This window comes from Harpegnathos saltator, unplaced genomic scaffold (assembly GCF_003227715.2).
Source record: "Harpegnathos saltator strain DR-91 unplaced genomic scaffold, Hsal_v8.6 scaffold848, whole genome shotgun sequence".
Lineage (NCBI taxonomy): Eukaryota > Metazoa > Arthropoda > Insecta > Hymenoptera > Formicidae > Harpegnathos > Harpegnathos saltator.
Window position 1 is genome coordinate 41834 of NW_020230702.1, and position 26656 is coordinate 68489.

The 26656-nt window shown below is 34.0% G+C and overlaps 3 protein-coding genes across 4 annotated transcripts; 1 reads left to right on the forward strand and 2 right to left on the reverse strand.

The window, feature by feature from the left end:
* The first annotated feature begins 4666 nt into the window (after positions 1-4666).
* LOC105187792 (histidine-rich glycoprotein) lies at positions 4667-6155 on the forward strand. The gene is made up of 3 exons (XM_019843452.2): positions 4667-4810; positions 5656-5726; positions 5856-6155. The coding sequence occupies exons 1-3, from the start codon at positions 4790-4792 to the stop codon at positions 5980-5982; spliced, it is 219 nt and encodes a 72-aa protein (XP_019699011.1). The 5' UTR covers positions 4667-4789; the 3' UTR covers positions 5983-6155.
* Positions 6156-6517: 362 nt separating this feature from the next.
* LOC105187793 (uncharacterized histidine-rich protein DDB_G0274557) lies at positions 6518-9186 on the reverse strand. Its single transcript, XM_011148803.3, has 4 exons — positions 9030-9186; positions 7752-7813; positions 7090-7371; positions 6518-6752 (listed from the first exon to the last, which is right to left on the reverse strand). Exons 1-3 carry the CDS (start codon positions 9048-9050, stop codon positions 7125-7127), a joined length of 330 nt encoding a protein of 109 aa, XP_011147105.1. The 5' UTR covers positions 9051-9186; the 3' UTR covers positions 6518-6752; positions 7090-7124.
* A 5430-nt stretch (positions 9187-14616) lies between these two features.
* Positions 14617-16144, reverse strand: Spase12 (Signal peptidase complex subunit Spase12). 2 transcript variants are annotated; one of them, XM_025307377.1, is made up of 4 exons: positions 16053-16144; positions 15629-15796; positions 15305-15364; positions 14617-15202 (listed from the first exon to the last, which is right to left on the reverse strand). In XM_025307377.1, exons 2-4 carry the CDS (start codon positions 15671-15673, stop codon positions 15020-15022), a joined length of 288 nt encoding a protein of 95 aa, XP_025163162.1. In that variant the 5' UTR covers positions 15674-15796; positions 16053-16144; the 3' UTR covers positions 14617-15019. The 2 variants fall into 2 exon arrangements, with proteins under 2 accessions (XP_025163162.1, XP_011147106.1); XM_011148804.3 differs by lacking the exon at positions 16053-16144 and having other exon boundaries at positions 15629-15832.
* Between the last annotated feature and the right edge of the window lie 10512 nt (positions 16145-26656).

Consider the following 26656-nt stretch of genomic DNA (forward strand, 5'->3'; position numbering starts at 1 on the left):
CTAATTTCCGATTTTCCCGATTTAATTTTCCCGATTTAATTTCCGATCAATTAAATATTAGATTGGTAACAAAGTTATATCGTTTTTCACGGATAATTGGCTTTACTTGTCATTAAACACAACTAACTTCACTCTAAATCCTATAACTTTTATATTATTTGACAATTGACATTTCAAACTTTAAAGAAAAAAAGAAGTGCATCATTCGGTAAGGAATTGTTTGTTTGGTATTGGGTTAGAAATGGAAAATCTAAATGAACATTTCCATCATTTTTACTTCTTTTATTTCCAAAAAGAAATAAGAACGCTGTGCAAACTCATCAAAAGTTATGTGTTGTGTATGATGAGGATCATACGTTAAGGATGATCCTTAACAGAACACCAGTGTCAGCATTGGTTTGCTCGCTTCTGTTGAGGAGATTTTTCTGCGAAAGGTGCATCACGGTCAGGCCGACCAATTGAGGTCGATGACGACAAAATAAAAGCATTGCTTGAAGCACCATCATATGACACGGGAGGTCATTGAGAAGTAAAACGTATAACATATAAGCATTGAAAACCATTTAAAATAATTTTGATACGTCAACAATCTCGATATTTAGGTCTCATATGAGTTCAAAGAAATTAATTTCATCATACGTATCAATATCAGCGATTCTCTTCTGAGATATGAGCAAAACCATCAGTTTTTTAAACGAATGTTAATTGGCGATGGAAAATGAATTGTTTACGATAATATGGAACGAAAAAGATCTTGAAGTAAACGTGATAAACCGCCACAAAGCACTTCTAAAGCAGATATTCATCAAAAGAAAATTTTGCTATCTTTTTGGTGGGATTACAAGGATATTATGTTTTTTTAACTGTTTGAGCATAAACGATAGTCGATTGATTCGGAAATGTACTGTCATCAATTGGACAAAGTAATCAAGCTGAAGCATCCAGAACTAGTAAATCGTAAAGATAGCTTTCACCATGACTACGCTAGGCCACATACATCGTTGCTCACCCGCCAGAAATTGTTGCAGTTTGGATGGGATTTATTACCACACCCATCATATTCGCCTGATTTTGCACCATAAAATTACCATTTATTTCATTCCTTGCAAAATTCTTTAAAGGAAAAAAAATTCGATTCTGATGAGGCTATCAAACAGTACTTGGATCAGTTTTTCGCCGATAAGGCGAAGTTCTATAAGGCCGGAATCATGAAGTTACCAAACAGATGGTAGAAGATCATTGAATTAAATTAACAATATATTACAGAATAAAGCTTTTGCTTTGTATGAAAAAATCGTTTCATTTTTGAAAAAAACATGACTTTCTTGCCAGTGTTACGTCCTGCGAACTCCGGACAATTAATTAAAAAATCTTTTTTTTCCTTTCTCTCTCTCTTTTCGAACTTCTATTCTCCTAATATAACAATGGACATAGGAAATAGACCCATCTGGCGAACAGCTGTCGCGCCAAATGAAAGGCGATTCAGGAAAATTTCATAACAGAAAACAGTGCCCTGTTGTAAAAACCTAGAGTTTATATCTGAATAGTGTTTGCCAAGTGTGTCCGTCGGCTTAGCTGTAAACATTTGAAACTCTGCGCTAACAGATCTCCAGTAGAACAAAGCAACTCGAAATACTCCTGCTCTAAAACTTTGAAACCTAATTTCCCTAATCTAAAACCATATGCTGCCTAACAACAAAGTTTAGTAAAATCTGATCTCAGCCTTTGATTTTTGGCATCTTGACTTTTCCAACTGGCCACTTGTATACATCTCTCTACCCCACAAGAATCCACCACCATCACACTTATCATGCCTAATCATAACCTAACCACCCAAAACTATGAGATATCCCTCCGCTATAAGACGCTCCACCCCTTATCCCATCTATATTCATGTCTTCTAGAACTAACTGTTTCCTCCCACGATGTCTTTTAACTTCTAATGGCTAAAACTTTTTCCCACTAAGATCAACCAGGACCAATACTAAAAATTTACTAATTAAATCTTTGACATCATTGGGCTCTTCTTGGGGCCTTACCCCTTCCCCGAAGGCCATCTCTCTACCCACCCTGGCGGGTCCTGTCTCCGATCATCAGTATGAAAACCGCGACATACGCCTCCGCGAGCACTCAGATATTCTGATTTTGAGCATTCAGACACTCAGATTCAAATATTCAGATATCCAAGATTCACATTCACATATCCAGATTTCCAAGTTTCGTACGTTCAGATATTCGAGGATTCAGATATTCGGGTACCCAGACATTTACATTTTAATAAAGCTGTCAGTTGTGACAAGTGCGCAGTGTTTTCCACGAATACCATTCTTAGTGAGGTCTCGCCAATCTTCCGCAATCACATAATCATCTGCAAATCATCAGCAAAATTGGGCGTCCGGAAGCGGCACACCCACGTAGACCATTTTCAATTATTCTCTTCCTTGCGTGAAACACCCGGAATCAGCAGTAAGTTTGTTTTCGTTATGTTCTACCTTCCTTACCGCCATTTTTATTAATTCCACCTTTTTTGAAATCCGGTTTTAGTGGGCCATTATTATCATTCTGTGGTACCCATCCATCGAGTCCTCCACCTCTTCGAGACGGTGTAAGGGATAAGAGACCCCTACGAATTTGAACACCAACTTCAATATCTCCGTTCTATTATTAATATCTCCCTAGAAACCGATTATTACCCAGACCCAACACTCCTACCCTTTCCTACTCCAACGTTTACCTCTTGGTCCTTCTTCTTCTCCTACTTGTGCGTCCACTCCTTCTACCTCTTCAATATCCTATTCCCCTGTTTCTTTCTCTGAACTATCCACTCGCTTAAATTCACCTGGCTATTCACGTTCCCCCTCACTTCTCTATTCCCCCCTAACTCTCTATTCATATTCCTTCCCTTTTTCATTCCTTCTTCTTCCACTTCTCACACACATGCACATACAATCATTCGCGTAAATTGTCATATGCTAAACCGCGCCGTTGTATTATTTGTTATTATCTTCATTTTAATAAATCTGTTAATAGTCTATTTTCATTCAATTAATTTCAAAATCCCCCTAACCCCCCACCTTTCAACAGTTGACTCATGGTCCTATCCCCGGTAAATGGATTCGCGTCCTTGACCGAAAAACGGACCGCTCGTCGTACGTGACCGAGTAAAGGGACCCGTCGGGTTCTTGACCCGTTCCCTGGCACGCGTATTCGCCTTTCCTATGAACGAAAAGGTTGCGCTCCTCCTCTAGGACGTAACACCAGCTTACGTCGTATAAAGTTCGTTTCAGATTACCGACTATAAAGATCGACCCGATTGTTGACTATGACTATCAATATTTAATGATTCCAATCATAATGAAATTATTAATAGGTCTATTTTTTTCAAATCGGCTGATGCAGTTAGTAGGTACATCATTGTTATTAGTCCACTGAAAATTAGCAGTCGTAGTCGGCATAGGCACTGTCAGGCGTAGTTCGTCTTCAGGCGGTAGTCTAATAACGGCTTTTAAGTATATGCGACCGGTCTGGTACTTGCCTGCGCGTTCATTTGGCGCAAAACGTTACCGCGAAGTCTCTATCTCTTTCGTTCTATCGTAGTTATAACAAGAGAAGGCTCTATTTCTTTCACTTTCCACTTCGCGCACCACTAGTATATGTATGCATACAAGACATTACCAAATCTCTTTCTTATTAATACATATTGGTTTTATGTTTTCTAAATATATAACTGTAAACATATATATTTCTTAACTGCTTATATAATGTTTGTTAACGATATGTACTACCTGTGTTAATACTTGACGCGAAACATTACCGCGTCTTTTGAAGGAGACATGGTAATATCTCTTATGACATCTTGTGAGCCTGCTGATGTATGTACTTGGCGCTAGATACTACTGTATGTTCTGATAAGAATACTTAACGTAATATTTTTAATCGATTATATATACGAAATCTTGCACGTATGATGTTTTATGTAAGCATCGTTGAAAACCAATTATTCGAACATAATATATCTAAATCCATGCAATGAATGCAACAATTAGTTATTTCGACAAAATTGTAACACATAAGGAACTTGCCGGTTTAAAAAAAATTAGAAAGTTACTTGCAAGTGCTTTTTTTACAAAGTAATGCATTCGCGCGATTCATAAATTGCAATGCTATAAATTACTTTCACTAGAAAGTAAAACAGATTTATTTATTCACGATGATACATTATATAAATAAACTACAAAAGGAGATGTCATTTTTCATGTTCGTATGTTATCACAAGTTTCTTTACTTTCTATTATAACTTCCTGTTCTTGCAATACTTATATTGGCGAGAGGAAAATTGATATATTCACATTGATTATTTTGAGGATAATGCGTTGATTTCCCTTGCGAGAGAAATTTTAATAAACTTCCGACTTTACTTTTTTCTGTGTATGTTAGGACACTTCCGAACCGAATAATCTGTAGAAGGGGACCACATGCGAGAAAGGCACTAGCATTACTTACCACCGAGCATCGAAGCGTGAACAATCAAGTTGCAACAGGAAGGATTGCGAAAATCACGCTTGCGATAATGCTCGCGAGCGCGAAACCGCACGTGAGATTTCGTATAACCACTCCAGTGAGAGTGTTCTCTCAAGTGGGGCGAATTGTGCGCTTAGAAACTATTTTCCGTATACCGTTCACTGATTACGCTTCCGTTTATAAAGCTGATCAAGAAAGAGTCTTTTAGTCTTAGTCCACGCACGGGCTTAGAACAATCAAACGCACATTCCGTGTACAAAGCGCAAACATGGCCAAGTCCGGAATTCATGTGGGTGTCAAGTCCGAAGTGTGAATCTGTTCGGTGTGACGACCGTTTCTTCGACACGTTTCGCGCCATGTGGATCATCGATTCTCCACGTTATCAAATTTAATATATGTTTAGAAAGTTACTATATATATTTATAAAATATATTTATAAAATATATTTCTTATAAAATTTCTATAAGATTACAAGAAATATGTTATTGAAAAAAAGGATAACATATAATGCGCTTTATAAGACGTAAAGAAATACTTTTTGTGTTTTTAATAACTTACATTGTTCAAATTTGGAGCATTCCTTGTCAAAATGTTTAAATAACGCGATAATGATAAAAATTCAATAAAATCGACGCGACGTGGGACGTGTTCATTATGTGAAATAAATGTCGCATTGCGATATATTGTAGATATGTTTCGATTGTTCATAGAGAAAACATGTACCTTTTTGTAATTAAATTCAATCTTATTTTAAAGAAATATTACTATCTCTCAGAATAACTCTCTTGATAATGTGCAAGCACTCTCGAGAAATGACAGGAAGATATTTTAACGATGAAATTTCAGTTTCACCCGATAATTATAATTTTATGATATATCCGCTTCGATCACCACCGCTTCCATCTTACTATTAATTTTCCAATAAAGCTGATGTATGATCGTAGTTCACATTCACACTTTCTCTAGTCGTTACTGTAAAAGACGAGGCTGATTTATCTATTCTATAGATCTGTTCTTAATGTAGTTGAAACTTTTTAATCACAGACATGTGCGTATTTGTTTGTTTGTTGTTGTACGACAAAACAGGTAAACAAGAACAATTTTTTAATTTCGTTTAACATCTTTCTGTTTTAGTTTCTACTATTGCTGATTATCACAGTGATTTTAATATCGGCTATGCCACATCCCGGCGACCATCATGAACAGTAATATCTAATTTCTTATCTTAAAAGTTATTATTATTTTCTTTTATTTCTTTTTCTTTTTCGTATAATATTCGTATAATTTCGTTTAAGATTCGAAATATAAATTTAAAGAAATAAAATTGTTTTTAGTACGCACTTCATCATTCACGTGCCACATCATATTCATAAGCATCATCACACACATGTAAAGAAGATTTACATACCAGTCAAGTCAGACGATCATCATGAGCACGAAGAACATGAAGATGGATGGTAAACTATACTGTTTCGTAATTTTTTCGTAATTAATGATGAAGATGAGCTCTTCGAATATGCTAATTGACGAGGTTCTGACGATGTTATTAACTTGTTATTGTTTCTCACTATTAATTGTACAAAATAAAACGTATTTATAACTTATTTAACTATTTTCTTATCGCATAAACTCTTTCGCGGCTTTTACAGACATATTTGTATAAATAAATAACATGTACAAGATGTTTCTTTTTTAGAAAGTATTCCTTTAAAGGAATAATATAGTTCATATTAAAGTATAATATGGTTCATATTAAAAGTAAAAAATTATAGAGAACACACATGTATATACAATTAATGAGAAATGAAAATGATTAGATGTATTGGTATACATCTAATCATTTACACAATACATAAACGTATGTATATTAATAGTGAATATGCAATATTCCTGAAACATATGGGAATTTTTAAAAGTACGATTGTTCAATATGGATAAAAAATAAATAACAGCACATGACATATTTTATCAAATGTTTATTATACAAAAATAATGATAATAACGTGATGAAAAAATATGTACAGATATCTTTGTTCTGAGTATACACGCGTGCATACAGAATATGCTGGTTCTTATGCTAAATTATTAAACATTTAATAGGCAGCTCGAGTAATGTTGTACTGTTTGATTTCGTCATTCTTCAATTCAACGAGAAAATCGCTTTCTTTCAATGGTCCCGCAATGGAGAATAAATTTCACTAGCTTTGCTCATTGCGCCTTACCACGATAACCTAAAAATTGTATACCTGCTATTAAATATATTAAAAAATCTAGAATTTATGATATTATCATATCGTAATGTATATATAGAATTATAGTAAAATATAATATAATAGAATATATGATAGAATCTTATAAAATTAAAATTAAAGAATTTAATACAAAAAATAATATAATTTAATAGAAAATAAAAGAATAATGTAATGTAAAACATAAAATCGTACCGTAAAAATTATGATATTAAAAATGAAAGATAGCCCTCATTTTGTCTTTAATAAATAAATTACATAGCCATACAAATAACATATAAATAATACAAATAAATAATACAAGATAAATAATACAAACCTAAAACAATATTAAACAAAGAAGATATGCTCCCTTTACCACCAACCCTTTTCTTCATGTATGGGAATAGGTACAGGGACTTTTTCCACGACCGGAACAGGTACATGCACCTTTTCTACATGGTGCACAGGTACTGGAACAGGTACTTTCTCAATATGATGCACTGGGACCGGGACGGGAACAGCTACTTTCTCGACGTGGTGCACTGGTACGTGTATTTTTTTCACATGGTGGTGATGGACCGTGTGCACGTGATAAGGTACATGGATAACATGGTGGTTACTGAAGTCATACAGTTATTTTCCTCGTAATATATTTATATATAATATTTAATTTTTAATATAATATATATTAATATAATTTAATTTAATATTAAATATACTTAAATAATAATAAATGTAAGATACTTAATTTCTCATTCTTAATTCTTAATTTTCAATTTTAATTTTTGATTATTGATTGTTTTTTATATTTTCAATGATTAATTATTGATAATGTTTGATATCCGTCAAAAGTTTGCGATGCTCTTCGTTTTAATAAGTTTTGGACAAAAGTCTCGTGGACAATCCGATGATTTTCATTTGTTCCGAAATTTATTAAAAAGAACACGTTACCTTTCCGCGATCAAGTTAATCTACGTTTAATAGACTAATACTACTTACTGGTGACTGTAACCTGGTAACGGCGATGCCAAAATCGCAGCCATTATTCCGAACACGAGCAACTGCAACACAAGATAGAGAATTGCGATTCCTTTGTGACGTCGAAAGCGCGGCGTCTTTTTATTCATGTTTCACCATTCTTGCTGTCTCTTTTATGTAATTATAAAGCGGCAATGTTAAAGCTTTGTACTTTTAATTCAAGAGGCGACCATCCTCAACCATTTAGATGCAAGACTCGTTCAATAAAATCAAGCTTCCTTTTTCCCAAAGATTTTAATGTTACATGAGAAATCGCAGTGTAATTAATATTAAAACACAAACGATTAACCATTTGATTGCGTCGCGAAATATTTTGGAATAATTATAATTTTATCAAAGATCAATAAAGTTGTTGTCGTTTTATTTTAATTGTTTAAAATTTCTATTTCTTCGCTGCGGCCATTTTGATTTATGACGTTAGAAGCGAGAAATATCGTCTAAAATTTCTTGCGAAATACTTGCAAAAAGATCGGGATTAGTTTATAAATCTGTTTGATTGATTGTAAATGTCATTTTATAGATATATTTTTTATTTTATTATATTTTATAAAAATTTTGAGCGCGCATTTCCTCGCCTGTAATATTATTAATTAAGAGATCTGCAATAAGGAGCCATACTTTAAATATTGATAGACGAGTACATATAATTGACATTTCAACACATTATTGATATCTCATACTTTGAAAATTAAAAATACCCATAAATAATCATATATTTCAAAATAAAACATTTATAAGTCTATTGACAAAGCTTCTATTTTTTAACCAATGCAATAAATTAAATACCTTATCGACAAGTGGCATACTAAGAAAATGCTATTTATATACTGCACAGCTCAAGTAAGAACTAATGAAAATAAATAAAAATTTGTAAACTGATAGAATTTTGTAACTGAAGAATAAATAAAATTTTGTAAATACTTGATTACTTATGTATATCTTCAATAGCATTGTTCTTTTTTATTACAACATTTACTTTAAATAACTATACATATTTACGTAAAATTACGTGTGTTTATGTGAAATTTACAAGAAAATTAATATGAAATTCTCGAAAACCTCTCGACGATATCTCAATTTACATTCACAAAATTCCCGCACATTTTGCACTTGGTTTCGTACAATCTATATTCTGCCATTTAAGAAACACTGGCGATCACAGAATGAATGAGAAACTTTGTCGTGATTCTATATATAACGAAATGATAATTATATACATATATATTGTAATACACTCACGGCTACAGTATAGAAGCGCATCTTCGTCTCGGCCTGTTTCGAGAATCAAGTTACTTTCGAAAAAACGTTCGCGACGACGAGGACAACGGTGAGACCGTGTTGTGCGTTTGTGAACGTCGATACGATGTCTGTGTTTTGACCGTCGGGGATGTCTGCTTATAAAGAACAGACAGCGATGGTCAAAACCACCCGGTGAAATTGCACAGGGTGGGAGAGTAAAGTAGCTCGGGATCACGAGTTATGTAAAAGTAAGGAAACGCAAGGCTCGCGTTACGTTCGTTTCGTGAACGCACGGAGCTGCGTAACTCTCCATTGTGCGTATGGACTGCCTCAGTGAGTTTCCAGTAGTACGACATGCTTGTATGTATGCGAATACATACGCGCGCATGTTTGTACACGATTGGTTTTTATACGAAGATGATCACTTTCGTACGTAATATCCCTCATAGCACATAATATTACAGAAATATCATAGTTAGATTGCAATATACTAGTAATATTACATATTATAATACAATATTACGGAAATATTACTGTTATATTACGTTACGTATTATATTACGTTTATATATAATGTTAAAATATTAAAGTAATAATACTGATATATTACATTTATATATAACATTAAAATATTATAGTAATATTATATTGCAATATTGTATTGCAATATATTTCATCCCAAGTAGCAAGTAGCATCCCAAGTGTCAAATGACGTTTTTATTATATCTTATAGACATTAGAAACGTTATTGAGACGTCATTTAATGTCACTTGCTACTTTGAACGTTATATATTGCATTGGAGTATGAATAAAATATTTCAGGGATAATATATTATTTTGTAATAAGACGATATTTTTCATTAATATTATTCGAACATATATATATATATATATAAACACTCTGCACTGCAATATACGTTTGAGTATTATTAATGAAAAATATATTCGTAACATCATAAAATCATACATAGATATACGCACATATACTTAACTTTCACAGAATAAAATGTAATCAAAGTAAATTTATTATGCATATAGTTTTCGAGTAAATATAATTATATACAGTATTGGCAAGATAATAAATTTATTATGACATGGAATTTTATAAGCTTTTGCGCTAATGTTTTGACAAAGTCATGATTCTATAGATCTGTTTTGCTTTGCTATAACTATTCCAAGATATTGTGATTTGCACGGTGTGTTTCTTGTAAAACAATATTAACATTAAAGATAATATTTCAACGATAACATTTCAAATTATAATATATTAGATTAACCAATATAAAATTAACTCTTGTAGAAAAAGCACTTAAATATTAAGTGTTTACACTCTGTTGTTCGAATATGCTCTCAAATGTGGGTATATATACTTAAATTTGAATGTATATACCCACATTTGAGAGTAAATTCAAATTGGAAAATTAAACACTCAATATTTGAGTGTTTTTTTCCATAAGAGTATTCTATAACTTTACAGTATTATAGTATAGTAAAGTATAGTAATATTATTTTGATATATCACTACAATATTACTATTGACATATCACTATAATATTATCACAATATTACTGTAATATATTACCATAATATTACTGTGATGCATTTCGACGGACATTTTAATATTACTATGATATCACTGTAATGATGTAGTCATATTTCTACTATATTACATTATAATATTGCAATGGGGAAATAATATTGCTGTAATATTACGTGCTATGTGGGATGTAATACAATTTGAGCAGCTTCTTTTCTACATTCGACATGTCTTGTATATCGTAGCAATTTGAAAAGAGACGAAATCAATAAAAGAAATTTGTGATTTCCGTCTCGTCGTCGCCATTATTGTATCGTGACGACGATGAAATTGTTTACCTGATTTGTTTTTTGGTAAACATTGTCGAATAATCATTTTATATTCAGAATACATATATTTAGAATACATTTGTGCCATTTATTAGAATACATTTGTGCCATTTTTGTTTGTTTTAACCGAGAATAGAACGAAAATAGAGGAGAAATACTTCCGTGAATAAATAAGTGAGAGTGCGTGATGCAAATCCGAAAAAAAATTCCATCATTAACTTGCAAATTGATGAATTATACACAGTTACGTTGTATATAAATGACTAGATTTATTACATCACATAGAGCGGAACATGTGGAATATTCATTTTTATGTTTACGCGTTATTAATACAAATAGAAATTGGCCCCACCGAAATATTTGTATATATGTGTATAGAATGTACTATAAATATCCATATATTATTCGGTTATACTTTTTTTGAGTTCCTCTATAACAATCTTATTCGAAAGATGTGACACATACAAATTGCTTTCTAGATCTTCATCTTACCTCAAACATGATACATAATTATATTTTTTACAGGCATACATATTTAAAAGGTGATGTCTTGATATACGAGAATTTTTGTGTTTGCGTATATAAATAAGGTGGATTTCACTCGGTATAGCCATACTGCTACAACGGCATTCATGATTCTTGCGGAGAAACCATTCCATTCCAATAAGAAGAGTTAGAGTTCTGTGAAATATAACTTCATTGCTTGAGTATAATATACCGTAGTCACATAATTGTAGTCATCGATGATATAATGTGCGACCTCCCAAATACATGTCTAGAATTTTGCGGAAAATTAATTATTTCCATACCCTAAACCCTAATTATTTCCAGACCATAAACATGAGCCGATGTTAGACCGAGTGAAAGTTTGCGAATATAATAAACATTCTTATTTGTTTAATGCGAAATAAGTGCTACGCTGCGCGGGCCTGATTATATATAACGATAAATTTTCTCGATTTAAAAGCAGGTTCGCGTTTCCTTTCGTATCGTTAAACTCTATTTTATGCATTAATTAACGTTCTAGACAATAAATAGATCTTAGAAACAATAGCGTAGTATGAAAATATCCTTATAATTCTGCGAAAAACATTCACGTCGTGTTATTTAAAAAATATATCTACACAGCTCATAATTTATAATTTCGGAGTTGTAATATTTTCTTTTTTTAATCATCCTTCTTTATCCTCATACAATATATTTCGCTAAATAGTAATTAAATATATCAGTAATGCAAGAAACACGTATTTTATTTCGTTAATTTATTATAAAATAATGCACAGATGCAACTCACTCTACGATCTTCGATGTTTGGAGACATATTAGGTAAAGTAACTGAGTTGCCGCTATGTCGCGCCGGTTTTTCTGCTTTCCGATTACGTTCCCTAAACAAATAGTTCAGTGTTAAGACCAAGGTAATGATCGAGACCATGTTGTACGTTGTTGACCGTGTTGCACGCTCTGTCGCAATTACGTCCATTCCATTTTTTTTCGACGATCAGGGTCCGGTGAGCCCGTCGGTGATACAGGAAGTGGTGCAGACTGCATACTTAAAATATCCATCATACAGAGAGAAAGCGTTTCGTAATCCTCATATACATACATCCAGCATCGTATACCTTCGATACAGGGCAGGTAGGTGTCTACAATCGAAGAAAAAGAAAAAATGAAAATAAGAAACCACACATAGAAGAATAACAGGTTGATGAATTTGATGACTATATATCCGGTGCTGTGATTGCGTAAATATCGCGGACGCGCAATACCCACTGAGTGATTTTTACCTCTGCATCGTTGGTGTGCTTGAATTTTTCATGAATTTTGAGATTTATGATCGGTAGTATATGCGTAAAACGTTCCTCCGCAGAACAGCGTATAAAATAGTAGTTAGCAAGAACTTTTCGAAATGCGTTGCTTTATATAATATCGAACGAAAGACTATTGTATCGTGCGCGGTAAAAAGTGATATTTTCCTGTATCTTTCAATATTTCTGACTATTTCTTTGAATAAAACTCAGAGAACACGTATGTACAAAGAAGATAATTTCTTCAGGAATAAATTTATTAAAGCCAGAAGAAACTGATTTTAAATCATTTGAATCGATTTCTGTTTGAACTGATTTTAACTGATTTTAATTTCAAGATTTTAATTTCAAGACACTGATTTAACTGTTTTTAATCATTTTAATTTTAAAGTGATAAATATATCAATCATACGATAAGATTTTCTTTTTCCTTTTTTTGTGGAACTTTATGGTGAACATTATTCATAATAATGTTTGTTATATCTTTGTTGTTGACAATGTTTTAATTAAACTAAAAAATTGAACAATCTAAATGTACGTATGTCATGTTAGTATCTCCGAAAAAGTTAAAATTGCGACGGGTCGAAAAAGATACCAATACCTTCAGACCATCGCAATTTATCGCTTTGCGCGATGTCGCATGGCGTGAAAGTCAATCGGCGTGACGATTTTGAGGAAAACGATGACACGATTAACTGGTGATTGGAGAAAATGGGCGGCATGATCGACGAAAGTCAAATGTTGGAACGAGTCCAACGAGATCACGGCGGTATGTTGTAATCGCAAATCGTTGTGCCTAATCATTTAACGATTTACGAACCGGAATCCGAAGAAAAGGCCAATACCGAATTCATTGCTATACTGCCTTTTCAGGCACAATTATATAAGAGTGGTTCCGTTGCGGAAGGAAAACGCCCGTCAGCGCAAAATTGTTGCAGCTATAACGATTACGTTCGCTACTTTTTTTTTCTTTTTTTACGTAACTGCTCGTAACGTGAAACTGAAACAGTATAATGTCGAGTAATTATTTGATTATATGCATATGTGTATGCGTTTCGTGGCTGATATTCTCCGCTTTAAGTACGGCGACTGATAATTGTCATAATTTTTTATACATGACAATGAGACATTGTCTGTTTGGCGTGGTTTATATTGAATAACTTTTTCAAATTGATAAACTATTTTAAACACGGGAAACAAGCTGTGATACAACATTTCATTTGAAGAATTTAATTATTAGCCTACAAAACTAAAAAATAACATCCCAGTAGACATAATAACATGTAAAATACCTGTTTGTTGTAATTTCTTACTCAATAATGTAACTGTTACATAACGCACGCGTTGTGAAGTTTCATTTCTTGTTGTTTTTGAGCAAACATTTCTCGTTGTTGAGCAAACAACTAATAGGTATGTTACATGTTACATTGTTTGCTGAAATGTTACTTATATAACGCCATTATAAATTATACGGCGTCGCAATTACATTTTTGGACAATAGTATTAAATATAAACATTATTTTTATTGTTACTTTACACGTATAGAATATACGCACACACATACGCGCGCGCGCATACACATACAAATATATATAAGTAGAAAAAATGGTAGTAAACTGCAGATTATTAATGAAAATTATAACGACACATTACTTCTTAAACAATAACAGTAATGAGTTATCTCTTAAAATGAGTAACAATAACAATAACATTACTTTTCCCAAAATATAAGTAACAAGTTATTTTTAAAAAGAACCAAATTTTTAAAAACTTTCCCTATTATTAATTTATATATTAGACATGAATGTCTATACTCATGATATACTGTTATCGTACATATTTATTGTGTTAAACTTTAATATTTTCTTTACTTTTCAACAGCAAATATTTTTTAAAGGAATGGAATATACCAAATATTATGCTATATTATTATATATCTAATTCATCAACAAAGTAGTTTTACAATTCTATTTCCTTAATAACAACTCAAAGTAACTCAAAGTAATTATAAGATCTTGCCATTTAGTTTTCAAAATAATATAACATTATTGTAATTTCACGAATGTATTACTTTATTTATAATCTATTTTTATGCGAGAAACATTAAATTATAGATATATATTACAAAAAGAGTCTCAATTTCTCCTCATTTGTACCTGTCTATTAATACATTAAATATTTCTCTATCATAATCATATAAAAAAAAATGCTCAATGGTATGTATAGATTTTTGCTTAAGAATAAAGTTTGTGTGAGCAAGATCGCATAACACTTCACTGTATTAGATTTCATTTAGGATATCATAAAGATATTCTACAATTATTTCTTTTTTTTTGGTTTAGTAGTCATTTCCGATTGTGGTTTTTGCCAATCTAATGGTTTGCGACGATACATTGGCCATGGAGGTACAGTAATTAATGCTGCCATGACAAATCCAGCATCCAAAATATAGATTGTCTGTGAGAATTGTTGAATTATATATCCCCAAGTCAAGCCAACTACCTATAAAAGTATTTATTTAATAATATATTAAAACTAATCTATATATACTATATTATCCATATATAAATATAATAACATAAATATTGAAAAAATGGAACTTACACCAAACAATGTTATTATGACTCTTGCTAATCTCTCTGCTCTAGCTTGTCCATCATAATCCTAAAACAATAAACATAATCCTCACACAGAATGTAAAAATTTATATGTAAGTAAAAACATAACATCTGTGATTTATTTACTTGCAATATAATATAAATTATTATAATTATAAGAAATCCATTAAAATAATGTAATTATATTTACAGATGGTACACAGTAACATAACCTTATGTAACCATTTATCGTTATTTCCTTATCTTAACACAGAAGGTACAATAAAGTCAATACGTGTTTAAAACATTACTTAAAGGTATTGCAACTTACCATGTGTGTTGGAATGGTTTTAAAGTATTTCATCCACGCGTTCATTGTGAACAAATACACGAATGTACCAACGTGTCACGTCTAAACGATATCGATATAAGCGTTCGCTTTTGCTCACTTCGGGTCACTTCGAGTCACTTCGGATCATTTCGGATATGGACGTATGTACTACACATAGGCCGCGTTCAACAAACAAAGCTGTTTATTAAACACTTAGTGATTATTGACAATGATTGGAGTATTGTTTTAGATCTTTAACGAATCTAAAAGAATGAACCAATCAGGAGCGATAATCACTAAGCGCTTAGGGCCAGTTGTTCCAACTTCTTGGTAAGTTAACTAACAGTTAAATCATATGTCTGTCTTTATCCAAGTTGAAGGAAAAACAAAGACAAACGTATGATTTAACTATCGGTTAACTTACCGAGAAATTGGAACAACCGGCCTTTAATAACACAGACTTCTATAGAATACATTAGACATTAGACCGTTAGGGCCAGAGCACAGACTTCTGCATAACGCATAATACACAACGCAAAAGAGAATCAACCAATCAGAGTTCTTCATTTCCCTCCTCAGGACAGAAAGGAAGATGTCCATGATGTCTGATAAGCAAATATGATGTATGTGTGGCAAAATTTGTAAGTGTAGATAACACGGAAAGTGTAACCCAGTTGCACTATAGTGCAGTCTATATGACCTAACTTTCCTACCTTGCGTTCGCGCGAGCAATACATTAGTATTAGCGTATATATGAGCAGTGCATAAATATTGCCGTGTGTATGTGTATGAATACCTTCCAGCTTCCACTTTAAAACATAAGATATTTTGCCATGATGACGATATATGTAACCACCAAATTGATATGGAATATTCCTTGAACTATTATCGAGGTCCCTATAGAGCCAAATTTTGTAATCAAAAATTGCCGTCAAAAATTTATCATATATTAATAAAGCATCCGCCGTATCAAGCATCACTGCGAGTCACTCGAAATATCATTTCACGACATGCAATATTTCGTCTCTTTGACGATACGTATTATTACCAAATTGTTGCAGCATCTTCTTCATACTATTCCCGAGATCAGTACAAAGCCGGATTTTGCAATCCGGTCGTCAAAAATTTTTAATATATATATAAAGCGCCCATCGTACCAGGCAAGGTTGGAGCGAATCAGTTGAAAAATCATTGTAGAAGATGCACAATTTCACCTCGTTGACGATATGTTTCACCGCCAAATTGTTATAGCATCTTTTAACTATCCCTGAGAAACCTACAGAGTCAGATTTTGCAATGAGGCTGTGAGAAATATATCATAAATAAATAAAGATTTATGAAGCATCGGAGCGGATCGCATACAATACTATTTTACAAAATGAGACATATTACTTCACTGATGTAATATATCATCATCATATTGTTACAGCATATCTCTAAAACTATTCCCAAGATCCTCACAAAGCCAGATTTTGCAATCAGGCTGTCTAACTTTTATTATAAATAAATAAAAATGCATCAAACGTCAAGGTGGATTACGTGGACACAATTTCACAAGAAGAGATATTCCGCCTCGTTGGCAATATATGTAACCGCCAAATTGATATGGAATATTCCTTGAACTATTATCCAGGTTCCTACAGAGCCAAATTTTGTATTCCGGCCGTTAAAAATTTATCACATATTAATAAAGCGTGCTTCGTACGAAACATCGCAGCGAGTCCTGCGAAATACCATATTACAAGAAAAAATATTTTGCCTCGTTGTTGTCATATAACAACACCAAATTGTTATAACCTATTCCTCGATCTATCTCCGAGGTCTCTACAAAGGCAGATTTCACAATCAGGCCGCCTAACATTTATCGTATATAAAAGACTATACCGAGCATTGCAGCATGTCACGTATAATTTTGGAACATGAGAAATATTGCCTCGTTAATGTAATATATCACCATCAAATTGTTCGGCCGTATTCCTTGTATTATTCCTAACGTCACTATAAAGCAGGGTTTTGATTATTAACACACATATATATATATATATATACACTCAAACGCAAAAAACCCGGTACACTAAAAATTTGGGAAAAAATTACAAAATTTCAAATGATCATAACTTGGTAAATAATGAAGTAATAATGAAGATACAAATATGCGCAGAAATGCAAAATGAAGCTTGAAACGTCCTCTTTAAGAATATCTGAATGGCAATTATGCTCGGCCATTTTTTTCAAAATGGCGGATGATAAAGTGAGAGGATGCAAAATTGATAATCAAAAGTCCGTGTTTGCGATGGTGCATGGTGTGCATTAGGTATCGCAGCGTAATGGGACCAAATGCAAATGAAAGTATAGAGTGTTATCTTTAAAATGCTACTTTACCGAGCTCGATGTGATCATTTTTCACTGAGTTGTTCCAAATTTTGCTAAAAATGCGGTTTTCTTGTTAAATTTGCATAATTTAGTGAATAAATATCGCATCAAGCTCTATAACGAAGTATTTTAAAGAAAACTTTCTATACTTTTAGGTACTTTTCGTCCCATTGAGCTGCGACACTTACTTTGCTCCATGCGCCGTCGCACGCTCGAACCTTTTTTTAGCAACTTTTCATGTTCTCCTTTTTATCACCCGCCATTTTGAAAAAATATCGTTGCGCACAATTTCGATAGATCTTTCGAAAAGTACGGTTTCAAAGCTTTCAAACCGTTTTTGAAATTTGCTGCTAGGATATTTAGGTGTCGAGATATTCAATTTCGAATTTGCAACAAATGTCGATTCAGCGAGGCTTAAGGGGCTAAGAGGCTCTGCGGTTCGTTTGGTTCTTTCATAATTTCAATAGCTGTGTTCATGTTTCTCTATATAATAATTTACATAACCTGCACAATATATTCAATGATTTGCATTTATTATTTTGAAAGCCAGGGAAATGAAAGTAAAATTCAATTTAGGTTCTTCATTTTGCGTAATCGATATTACGTAATAAAGATGAATTGCGTTTTAAGATACCGCTGTCATTAGCTCAAATTATGGTTGTAAGTCTTCCCAATATAAACCGCATAGAGTTTTACTGGTAGGAAAAGTCCCATTGTATGTAGTGTGTGTATGTGTGTGTGTGTGTTTGTATACCACAAGGATAAGGACCCCGTGGTTCGTCAGCTCCACAGTATTTCAAGATTTCACACCCTCCTTGTGGTGTGTGTGTGTGTGTATATGTGTGTGTATGGTGTTACAGCAGAGATAAGGACCCCGCAGTTCGTCACTCCTGCAGTAATTAATGACTCCAAACCCTCTCTGCTGTGTGTGTGGTGTGTGTGTATTAATAGTGGGTATGATTGCCTGGTACGATGGGCGCTTTATACAATATATTAAAAATTTTTGACGACCGAATTGCAAAATCCGGCTTTGTACTGATCTCGGGAATAGTATGAAGAAGATACTGCAACAATTTGGTAATAATATGTATCGTCAAAGAGACGAAATATTGCATGTCGTGAAATGATATTTCGAGTGACTCGCAGCGACGCTTGGTACAGCGAACGCTTTATTAATGTATGATAAATTTTTGACGGCCGGATTGCAAAATCTAGCTCTGTAGGGTTCTCGGAGATAGGTCAAGGAAGATACCATAATAATTTGGCGGTTATATATATTGTCAACGAGGCAATATATCTGTTCTTGTAAAATTGTATTCCGCCTGACTCGCTGCGATTTGGTACAGCTAACGCTTTATTTATGTATAATAAATTGTTAACAGCCTATTTGTAAAATCTAACTCTGTAGAGATCTCGGGAATAGTTGTAGGAAGATGCTAAAACAAGTTCATGGTCATATATTACGTCAACAAGGCAAAATATTGCTTCTTGTAAAATGGTATTCCACCTGCAATTCCTGGTACGGCTGATACTTTATTTATATATTATAAATTTTGGACGGCCGGATTGTAAAATCTGGCTGTGTAAGGTCCTCAGGGATAGTTCAAGGAAGATGTTGTAACAGTTTAGCAATTATACGTATCGTCAACGAGGCGAAATTTTGCATCTTGTAAAATAATTTTTGGAATGATTCGCTGCGATGCTTGGTGGCGGACACTTCATTTATTAGAAGCGCAAAAAAGTTCTGAGCCTTTTTTTGCAAAATTCGAAATTTATTTAAAAATAAACAAAACTATATTAATCAACGAAATATTCCCCGTTTGCATCGATGACCTTTTGCCATCTTTCGGGCAGCTTGCGAATTCCCTGATGGTAGAAGCTCACCGGCTTCGAGGCGATAAAGTCATCAATGCATTTTCGTATCTCTTCAAGTGTCACAAAATGTGTATCAGCCAAGAAATGCTGCAGAGACCGGAATAGGTAGTAATCGGAAGGCGCCATGTCTGGGCTATACGCCGCGTGCGGGAGAAGTTCCCAGCCTAACGCAAAGATATGGTCCTGAGTCACTTTCGGAACATGTGGTCGGGCATTGTCATGAAGCAGTATCACTTTACGACGTCCTTAGCCAGTAAATGGCCTCTTTACTTCAGACGCATCGCTCAAATTGCTCAATTGTTGCTGATAGCGATCTGCCGTTACTGTTTCACCCGGCTGTAACAACTCGTAATACAATGCACCTTTCCAATCCCACCATATGCAAAGCAAAACCTTCTTGGCGTGGATATTGGTCTTTGGCGTCGATGTCGAAGGTTGACCAGGGTCAACCCATGATTTTTTACGCTTCGGATTATCATAAAGTATCCACTTTTCATCACCTGTAATGATTTGGTGCAGAAAATCCTTTTTCCGGAACCTTGAAAGCAAAGTGAGTGCCGTGTCACGCTGTCGATTTTTGTTGTCTTCGGACAGTGCATGCGGAACCCATCTGCCTTCCTTTTGAACTTTTCCCATTGCATGTAAACGTGTGGAAATGGCTTGTCGCGTAACGCCAAGTTGCTCTGCAAGCTCCTTTTCAGTTTGTGCAGAATTTATATCCAACAATGCTTGCAGTTCGTCCGTTTCAATCTTTTGAGGGCGTCCAGCACGCGGTTCATCTTCAAGACTGAAATCTTCTTGGCGAAATTTTTGATACCACCTTTTACACGCAGCATAACTTACAGTTCTCTTCATATGCAACACAGATCATTTCAGTGGCTTCAGCGGCATTTTTCTTCAGATGAAACGCGAAGTGGATGGAAAATCGAATATGCTCTTTTGTTATTGCCATCGTGAACACTGCTGATTTTAAAGTTATGTGCATCAAACGCCAAATCGCACGATGTTTCAAAAGACCAAATGTCACTGCTTTAAAACCGCAAGAGGGCGGGAAAATTAATGCAATTTAAATTGTGGTTTCAGTAGTATGAAATCTAGGGCTCAGAACTTTTTTGCGCTCCTAATATTTTTCATAAATTTTGGACGGCCAAGTGACAAATTGCAAAATCTGGCTTTGTGGGGATCTCGGGAATAATATAAGGAACATGCTATAATAATTTGGCGGTGATATATAACGTCAGCTAGACAAAATATGTCAATTTGTAAAATGGTATTGCACGTAAGTCGCTGCGACGCTTGGCTCATTCACTCAAAAGCCTGAAAAGCATTTTCTCGCCGTGTATCGGCCGGCGAAATGCCCGAGTGAGTAAGACAAGGACAATGCGATCGATTGTTCGTCCTTGTCAAACTGACTTGACCCAACCTTCCTGCTCTTGCGCTCGCGCGTACGGTGTTGGTTCGCGATCTCGCCGCACGAGGCCTCCAAAGTCAACGCTGGATTAAAGTCACTAGATATATAAAGTACCGCAACCGATGAAGCTAATGGCCGCGTTCAGCAGACTCAACAGTTGGACAACATTACTAGATTTTCCACTGAATCTCGCTCCTGATTGGTAAATACTTCTGGGTCTATGAAGAATCTAAAAGAATGCTCCAATCACAGACAATAATCATTAAGCGCTCACTGATCACTTTGTTCTGTTGAACGCAGCCATCGTATAAGCAGAGAGAAGAATGAGAGCGGCTACCGGCCGTATTTCGGGGGATACGGCTAGGCGCATTTTAGATACGCCATCTGACCAAAATGCGCCTAAACTACGTCCGCTAAGCGCACTTTCGCGGTGATAAAAGTAAAATGCGCCTAGGTTCGTGTCCGTATTACTTCCATGCAATGGATAGTAGATTAGAAAAAGACAGACGACAGACAATCATTCCGTCTTTGTCCCACTCCTGAGCGGCGCGCGGCAGTAAACACGAGGCGAGGTAGCGGCGATCTTATCGCTAAGCGAACATCTCTCCGCTTTTCTTTCATCTTTCACGCTACAGAAACATCAAAAGACGCGGTAGCGTCTCGTGTCAAGGGAACGTGCGAAGCGAGGAATTATTTTTCACGCACGCGAGGTAGCACATGGGAGACTAGACGAGCGTCGACATATTATCTGTTTCTTTCCCGCTCGTCTAGCTTATTGACTGCGTGAGCCGCGAGATTTTTCTCGCTACTCCTATACGCTCGCTCGCTCGCTCCTATATACTCGCTCTTTCTCTCTCTCGCTCGTTCTTTCTCTCTCTCGCTCGTTCTTTCTCTCTCTCGCGCACTTGCTCGCTCTTCCTCTCTTCTCGTGTTCTTACGGCTTGATTAAATATATTAATTACATGACAATATATATATAAATAAATGACACATATATAGTGTATATGTATATAAAGAATATTTAGTATTAATGCACAAATAAAGAAGAGAGAATTATAATGAGAGACGAAAAGTTAATAGAAATCCACTCTTAGCCAATATATACATCTTTTAAAAATGATTTGTTATTAAAGTATATGACAGAATAATTTATTTATGCTAATAAATTTAAATTAAAAATTAAATGAAATGTTATTTGTTTTGTAAAAGATATTCCATTGTTACATTTTTCTTTTCGTAGCAAAAATAAATTTAGTCTAGTAAAAAAAGAAATTAGTTTTATTATCATATTTCAATTACGACTTTATTATTTAATTTTACGAATAGATAACGTGCATATTGTTGCTCAACGGAAACCGCGAGAAAATGGTGATCTCCGTCAAAAAATAAATGCAAACTTTTTAATAATATAATAATTTTTTTACGTAAGTGTTTGTTTTTATAGTATAACCTGTTGAATTTTATTAATTATTAATTCAGCATGTTATAGTATAAAAAATATATTTTAATATAAAAATTAATGTAATATTGTTACGTCCTGTAGATTTAATTAGTAAAAATTCTTTCCTCTCGCGGATTTATATTCTCCTAATATAACTATAATAGGAATATATACATATATAAATATAAATTAGGAAACAGACCCATCTGGCGAACAGCCGTCGCGCCAAATGAAAGGCGATTCGGGAAAATTCCATAACAGGAAACAGTGCCCTGTTGTAAAAATCTACATCTTCGTTTAAAGTTTATATCTGGGTAGTGTTCGCCAAGTGTGTCCGTCGTCCTAGCTATAAAAATTTGAAACTCCGCGCTAATAAACCTTCAGTAAAACAAAGCAGTAAAACTCAGAGCATTCCTGCTCTAAAACTTGAAACTTATGTAAGATTTAAAAAGAGAGATCGTCTATTTCTCTATTCTTTTCTCTTTCAATCTCTCTCCTTCTTGATCCTCCTCCTTAGTTTGTAAAAAGAGGGATGTTCAGGATGTTAAGGTTCCGAGCGATTAATGTGAACTCTTCTTATTATGAACAAAAATATAAGTATATATATTTTAAATGAACAATAATACAATAATATCCGACCCGCAATTTATATCAAATATATCTCTTTACAAAGCTTAACGCTCTACGACTTTTTCTTCGACTCGACTCTATTTCTATTATTCGTCTCGACGTTAATTGGCAAAAAGCTAAAGGCAAAAAGCTCCGTCTTTCTCCTTTTATCCTTTTCTCCATCCGTCGAATCTGATCTCTTAGGACCGGTCTTTCTCCCGTGGCTCCCCCGGAATAGACTGGTGCTGTCATCCCTCGTCTGTATCTTACACTTACATCTTCCCAATCCAAAACCATATATACCCTATCAGTTAACCAACAAAGTTTACTTCACTGATAGTCGTAAAATCTGATCTCAGCCTTTGATTTACGGCATTTTGATTTTTCCAGCCGGCCACTTGTATACATTTCTCTATTTCAAGAATCCACCACCTCCACGCTTATCGCGCCTAATTCATTCAGCCAATCATATCATATCCACCTAAAACTATGAGACACCCACGCTCCACCCTTTAGCCCTTCCATATTCATATCTCCAAAAACTAACCGTCTCCTCCCATGATGTCTTTTAACTTCGCTAATGGCTCCCATGATGTCTTTTAACTTCGCTAATGGCTGAAACCTTTTCCCACTAAGACCAATTCACCCCTTCCTCAAGGGCCATCTCTCTACCCACCCTGATAGCTTCTGCCTTCGATTATTGATATAAAAACCGCGGTAATCCGCCTCCACGACACTACTCTGAGAAACAAAAGAACACGGAAACGAAAAAGCTCAGACTCGCACTCTCACGCAGATATTCAAAACTCCGATATTCAGAACTCGGATATTCAGATCTTGAGCATTAGGACTCAGATTCAAATCTTCATAATTCCAGTTCATTCAAATATTTAGTATTCAAATATTCAAGCATTCGGATTTTGGAAAAAGTGCGGGCTTCCTCTTTATATAAGTGAACGACTATTTGGTGCCTCAATCGGAATACGAATATTGGAAACGAGAACACCTACGCAGATCTGCGCCATTCTCACTTCTGCTTGTGTCAACTCATCTTGAATCAGTAGTAAGTTTCATTTTCTTTACTTTATCTTCCTACTTCTATTTTATTTATTCCACCCTTTGAACTTCCTATTCATATTCGTTCCCTTTCCCATCCCTTTCTTTTTCCATTTCATACACTCATACACACACACATACACTCATTCATCTAAGTATAATTGTCATGTTCAAACTATTCAATTACATCATTTTAGGTCACAATTCATCTTAATAAACCTGTAACAATTCAATCCGCACCGTTATATCCTATTATTAATAAATTTGTTAATTCAAACCGTGCCGTTATATAATTTTGTCATCTTTATTTTAATAAATCTGTTAATAGTTATTATCACCAATTAATTTCAAAATCACCCCACCTTCCAACAGTCAACTCATGGTCCTATCCCCGGTAAAGGGACTCGCGTCCTTGACCGAAAAACGGACCGCTCGTCGTACGTCTGTGTCCAAGTAAAGGGACCCGTCGGGTCCCTGACCCGTTCACTGGCACGCGGTTATGAACGAGGTTCGCCTTACTCGCGAACGGAAAGTTGCGCTCCTCCTCTAGAACATAACAATATTAATTGTTTGCATTTGCAAGAAATATGGATAGAACAGGATAGGTTGCAATGATACATAGGAAGAAAAAAGATAGATGGATAAATAGATAGATAGATAGATAGATAGATATAGAGATAGATATAGATGGATAAATAGATAGACAGATAGATAGATAGATAGATAAATAGATAGATGGATAGATAGATATAGAGAAATAGATAGATAGATAGTTAGATAGTATAGAAAAAAAGTTAAATAGAAATATAATTATCATTATTATTATTATTAATGTTTTCAGTTTCAGGAGAACATTCGCTTAAACGTAAGTCTTACTTAGGTCCAGTTTCACGACTTATATTATATTAACCGGAATATATTATACGACTTATATTATATTAACCGGAATATATTATACGATTTATATTATTTTAACCGGAATATAATTCGTTAATATTAGAAGTACTGAGCGGTTATTTCTGATCGTTTTTATTTTTTAGATTAATATCCTGTTTCTTTAAGATTACAGGATTTTTGTTTTGAGAGTTTGTTTAATGTGATGTTTGTAAAGAATGTATATAAATTTCTACATATAAGATTAAAAATATGAAAAATATTGCAGTGAAAGCAAGGAGGTTCCACGGTGCGCACGATATCTCAATAACTATTTGACCAATCGACTTGCAACTTGGCAGCATTATAAAATAGACTTCTCTTTACCGTTTTAACTACAATTAACCAAATTCATTAATAATTAATATTTTTTATTAAACTTTACCGAGAGGCCAGAAATAGACGATTTTTGTTCTAAATGCTACTTCTAAATGCATTTTATTATTTGTGTTCCGATTTTAGTTCAGACGATAGCTATACTTATAGAAAATAAAAAGCTACTTTAAATAATTGTTTAAAATTAAATCACACACATTTAGAAATTCCTTGGAATCGTCTATTTGCAACCTCTTTGCTTTTACTGCAATATTTTATATATTTTTAACCTTACATACTTGTAGAAAAATGTATATATATTCTTCAAACATCATTAAGCAAACTCTCAAAACCCGTAATCTTTTAATCATGTGATCTTTTTCGCTTCCGCAAAAAAAATTAACGAAATATATGTATTTTTTGTCGGGTTCAATAAGACAACTCTTTAAAAGCCTATCTCAACAAAATTACATAATTGCATCATTGATATGCACAAGGAAATCAACCAATCATAATCCGTACAAGCGTGCCTTTTATATTAGACATATTTTACATTTAATTAATCTGTTTCCTTCTCTAGAACAAATAATCATCAAAGGTCAAGATAACGTCAAAATTATTTTAACTTAATTTTGACATCATCTTCACTTTTATATAATTATTTGTTCCACTTCAGTTATGCATATGAACAATACGACTATGCAAGTTTGTCTCAATAAATCTTAAACTTCGGTTAAAATAAATTATGAAACTAAATCTTAGCGTTTTTCAACCATCGGCATCTTTCACGATGTTACGATTATAAATATTATCTATATAACCAATTGTAACCTACACAATGGAACGCTCTTCGATTGAACCGATTGAAATTGCTCATATCAATTATCAATGATATATGGCCTTTCATTACATTCTCTAAGTTTCAATTGTTAATTGAACAATTCCTTTCACAAGTCAAAGATTAACATGCTGATTTGAAACATAATGCAAAAAGCTTGAAAGTAAATGCGAAGCA

What these genes read in the sequence shown, in the direction of transcription:
- Spase12 (XM_025307377.1), bottom strand. Translation starts at nt 15,673, where the DNA reads ATGAACGCGTGGATGAAATACTTTAAAACCATTCCAACACACATG. An exon ending in AAACCATTCCAACACACATG is followed by an intron (nt 15,365 to 15,628) that starts GTAAGTTGCAAT and finishes TTATTGTTTTAG; the next exon opens with GATTATGATGGACAAGCTAG. An exon ending in TCATAATAACATTGTTTGGT is followed by an intron (nt 15,203 to 15,304) that starts GTAAGTTCCATT and finishes ATACTTTTATAG; the next exon opens with GTAGTTGGCTTGACTTGGGG.
- LOC105187793 (XM_011148803.3), bottom strand. Translation starts at nt 9,050, where the DNA reads ATGCGCTTCTATACTGTAGCC. An exon ending in TGCGCTTCTATACTGTAGCC is followed by an intron (nt 7,814 to 9,029) that starts GTGAGTGTATTA and finishes CTTGTGTTGCAG; the next exon opens with TTGCTCGTGTTCGGAATAAT. An exon ending in TTACCAGGTTACAGTCACCA is followed by an intron (nt 7,372 to 7,751) that starts GTAAGTAGTATT and finishes GTATGACTTCAG; the next exon opens with TAACCACCATGTTATCCATG.
- LOC105187792 (XM_019843452.2), top strand. Translation starts at nt 4,790, where the DNA reads ATGGCCAAGTCCGGAATTCAT. An exon ending in TGGCCAAGTCCGGAATTCAT is followed by an intron (nt 4,811 to 5,655) that starts GTGGGTGTCAAG and finishes TTTCTGTTTTAG; the next exon opens with TTTCTACTATTGCTGATTAT. An exon ending in CCCGGCGACCATCATGAACA is followed by an intron (nt 5,727 to 5,855) that starts GTAATATCTAAT and finishes AATTGTTTTTAG; the next exon opens with TACGCACTTCATCATTCACG.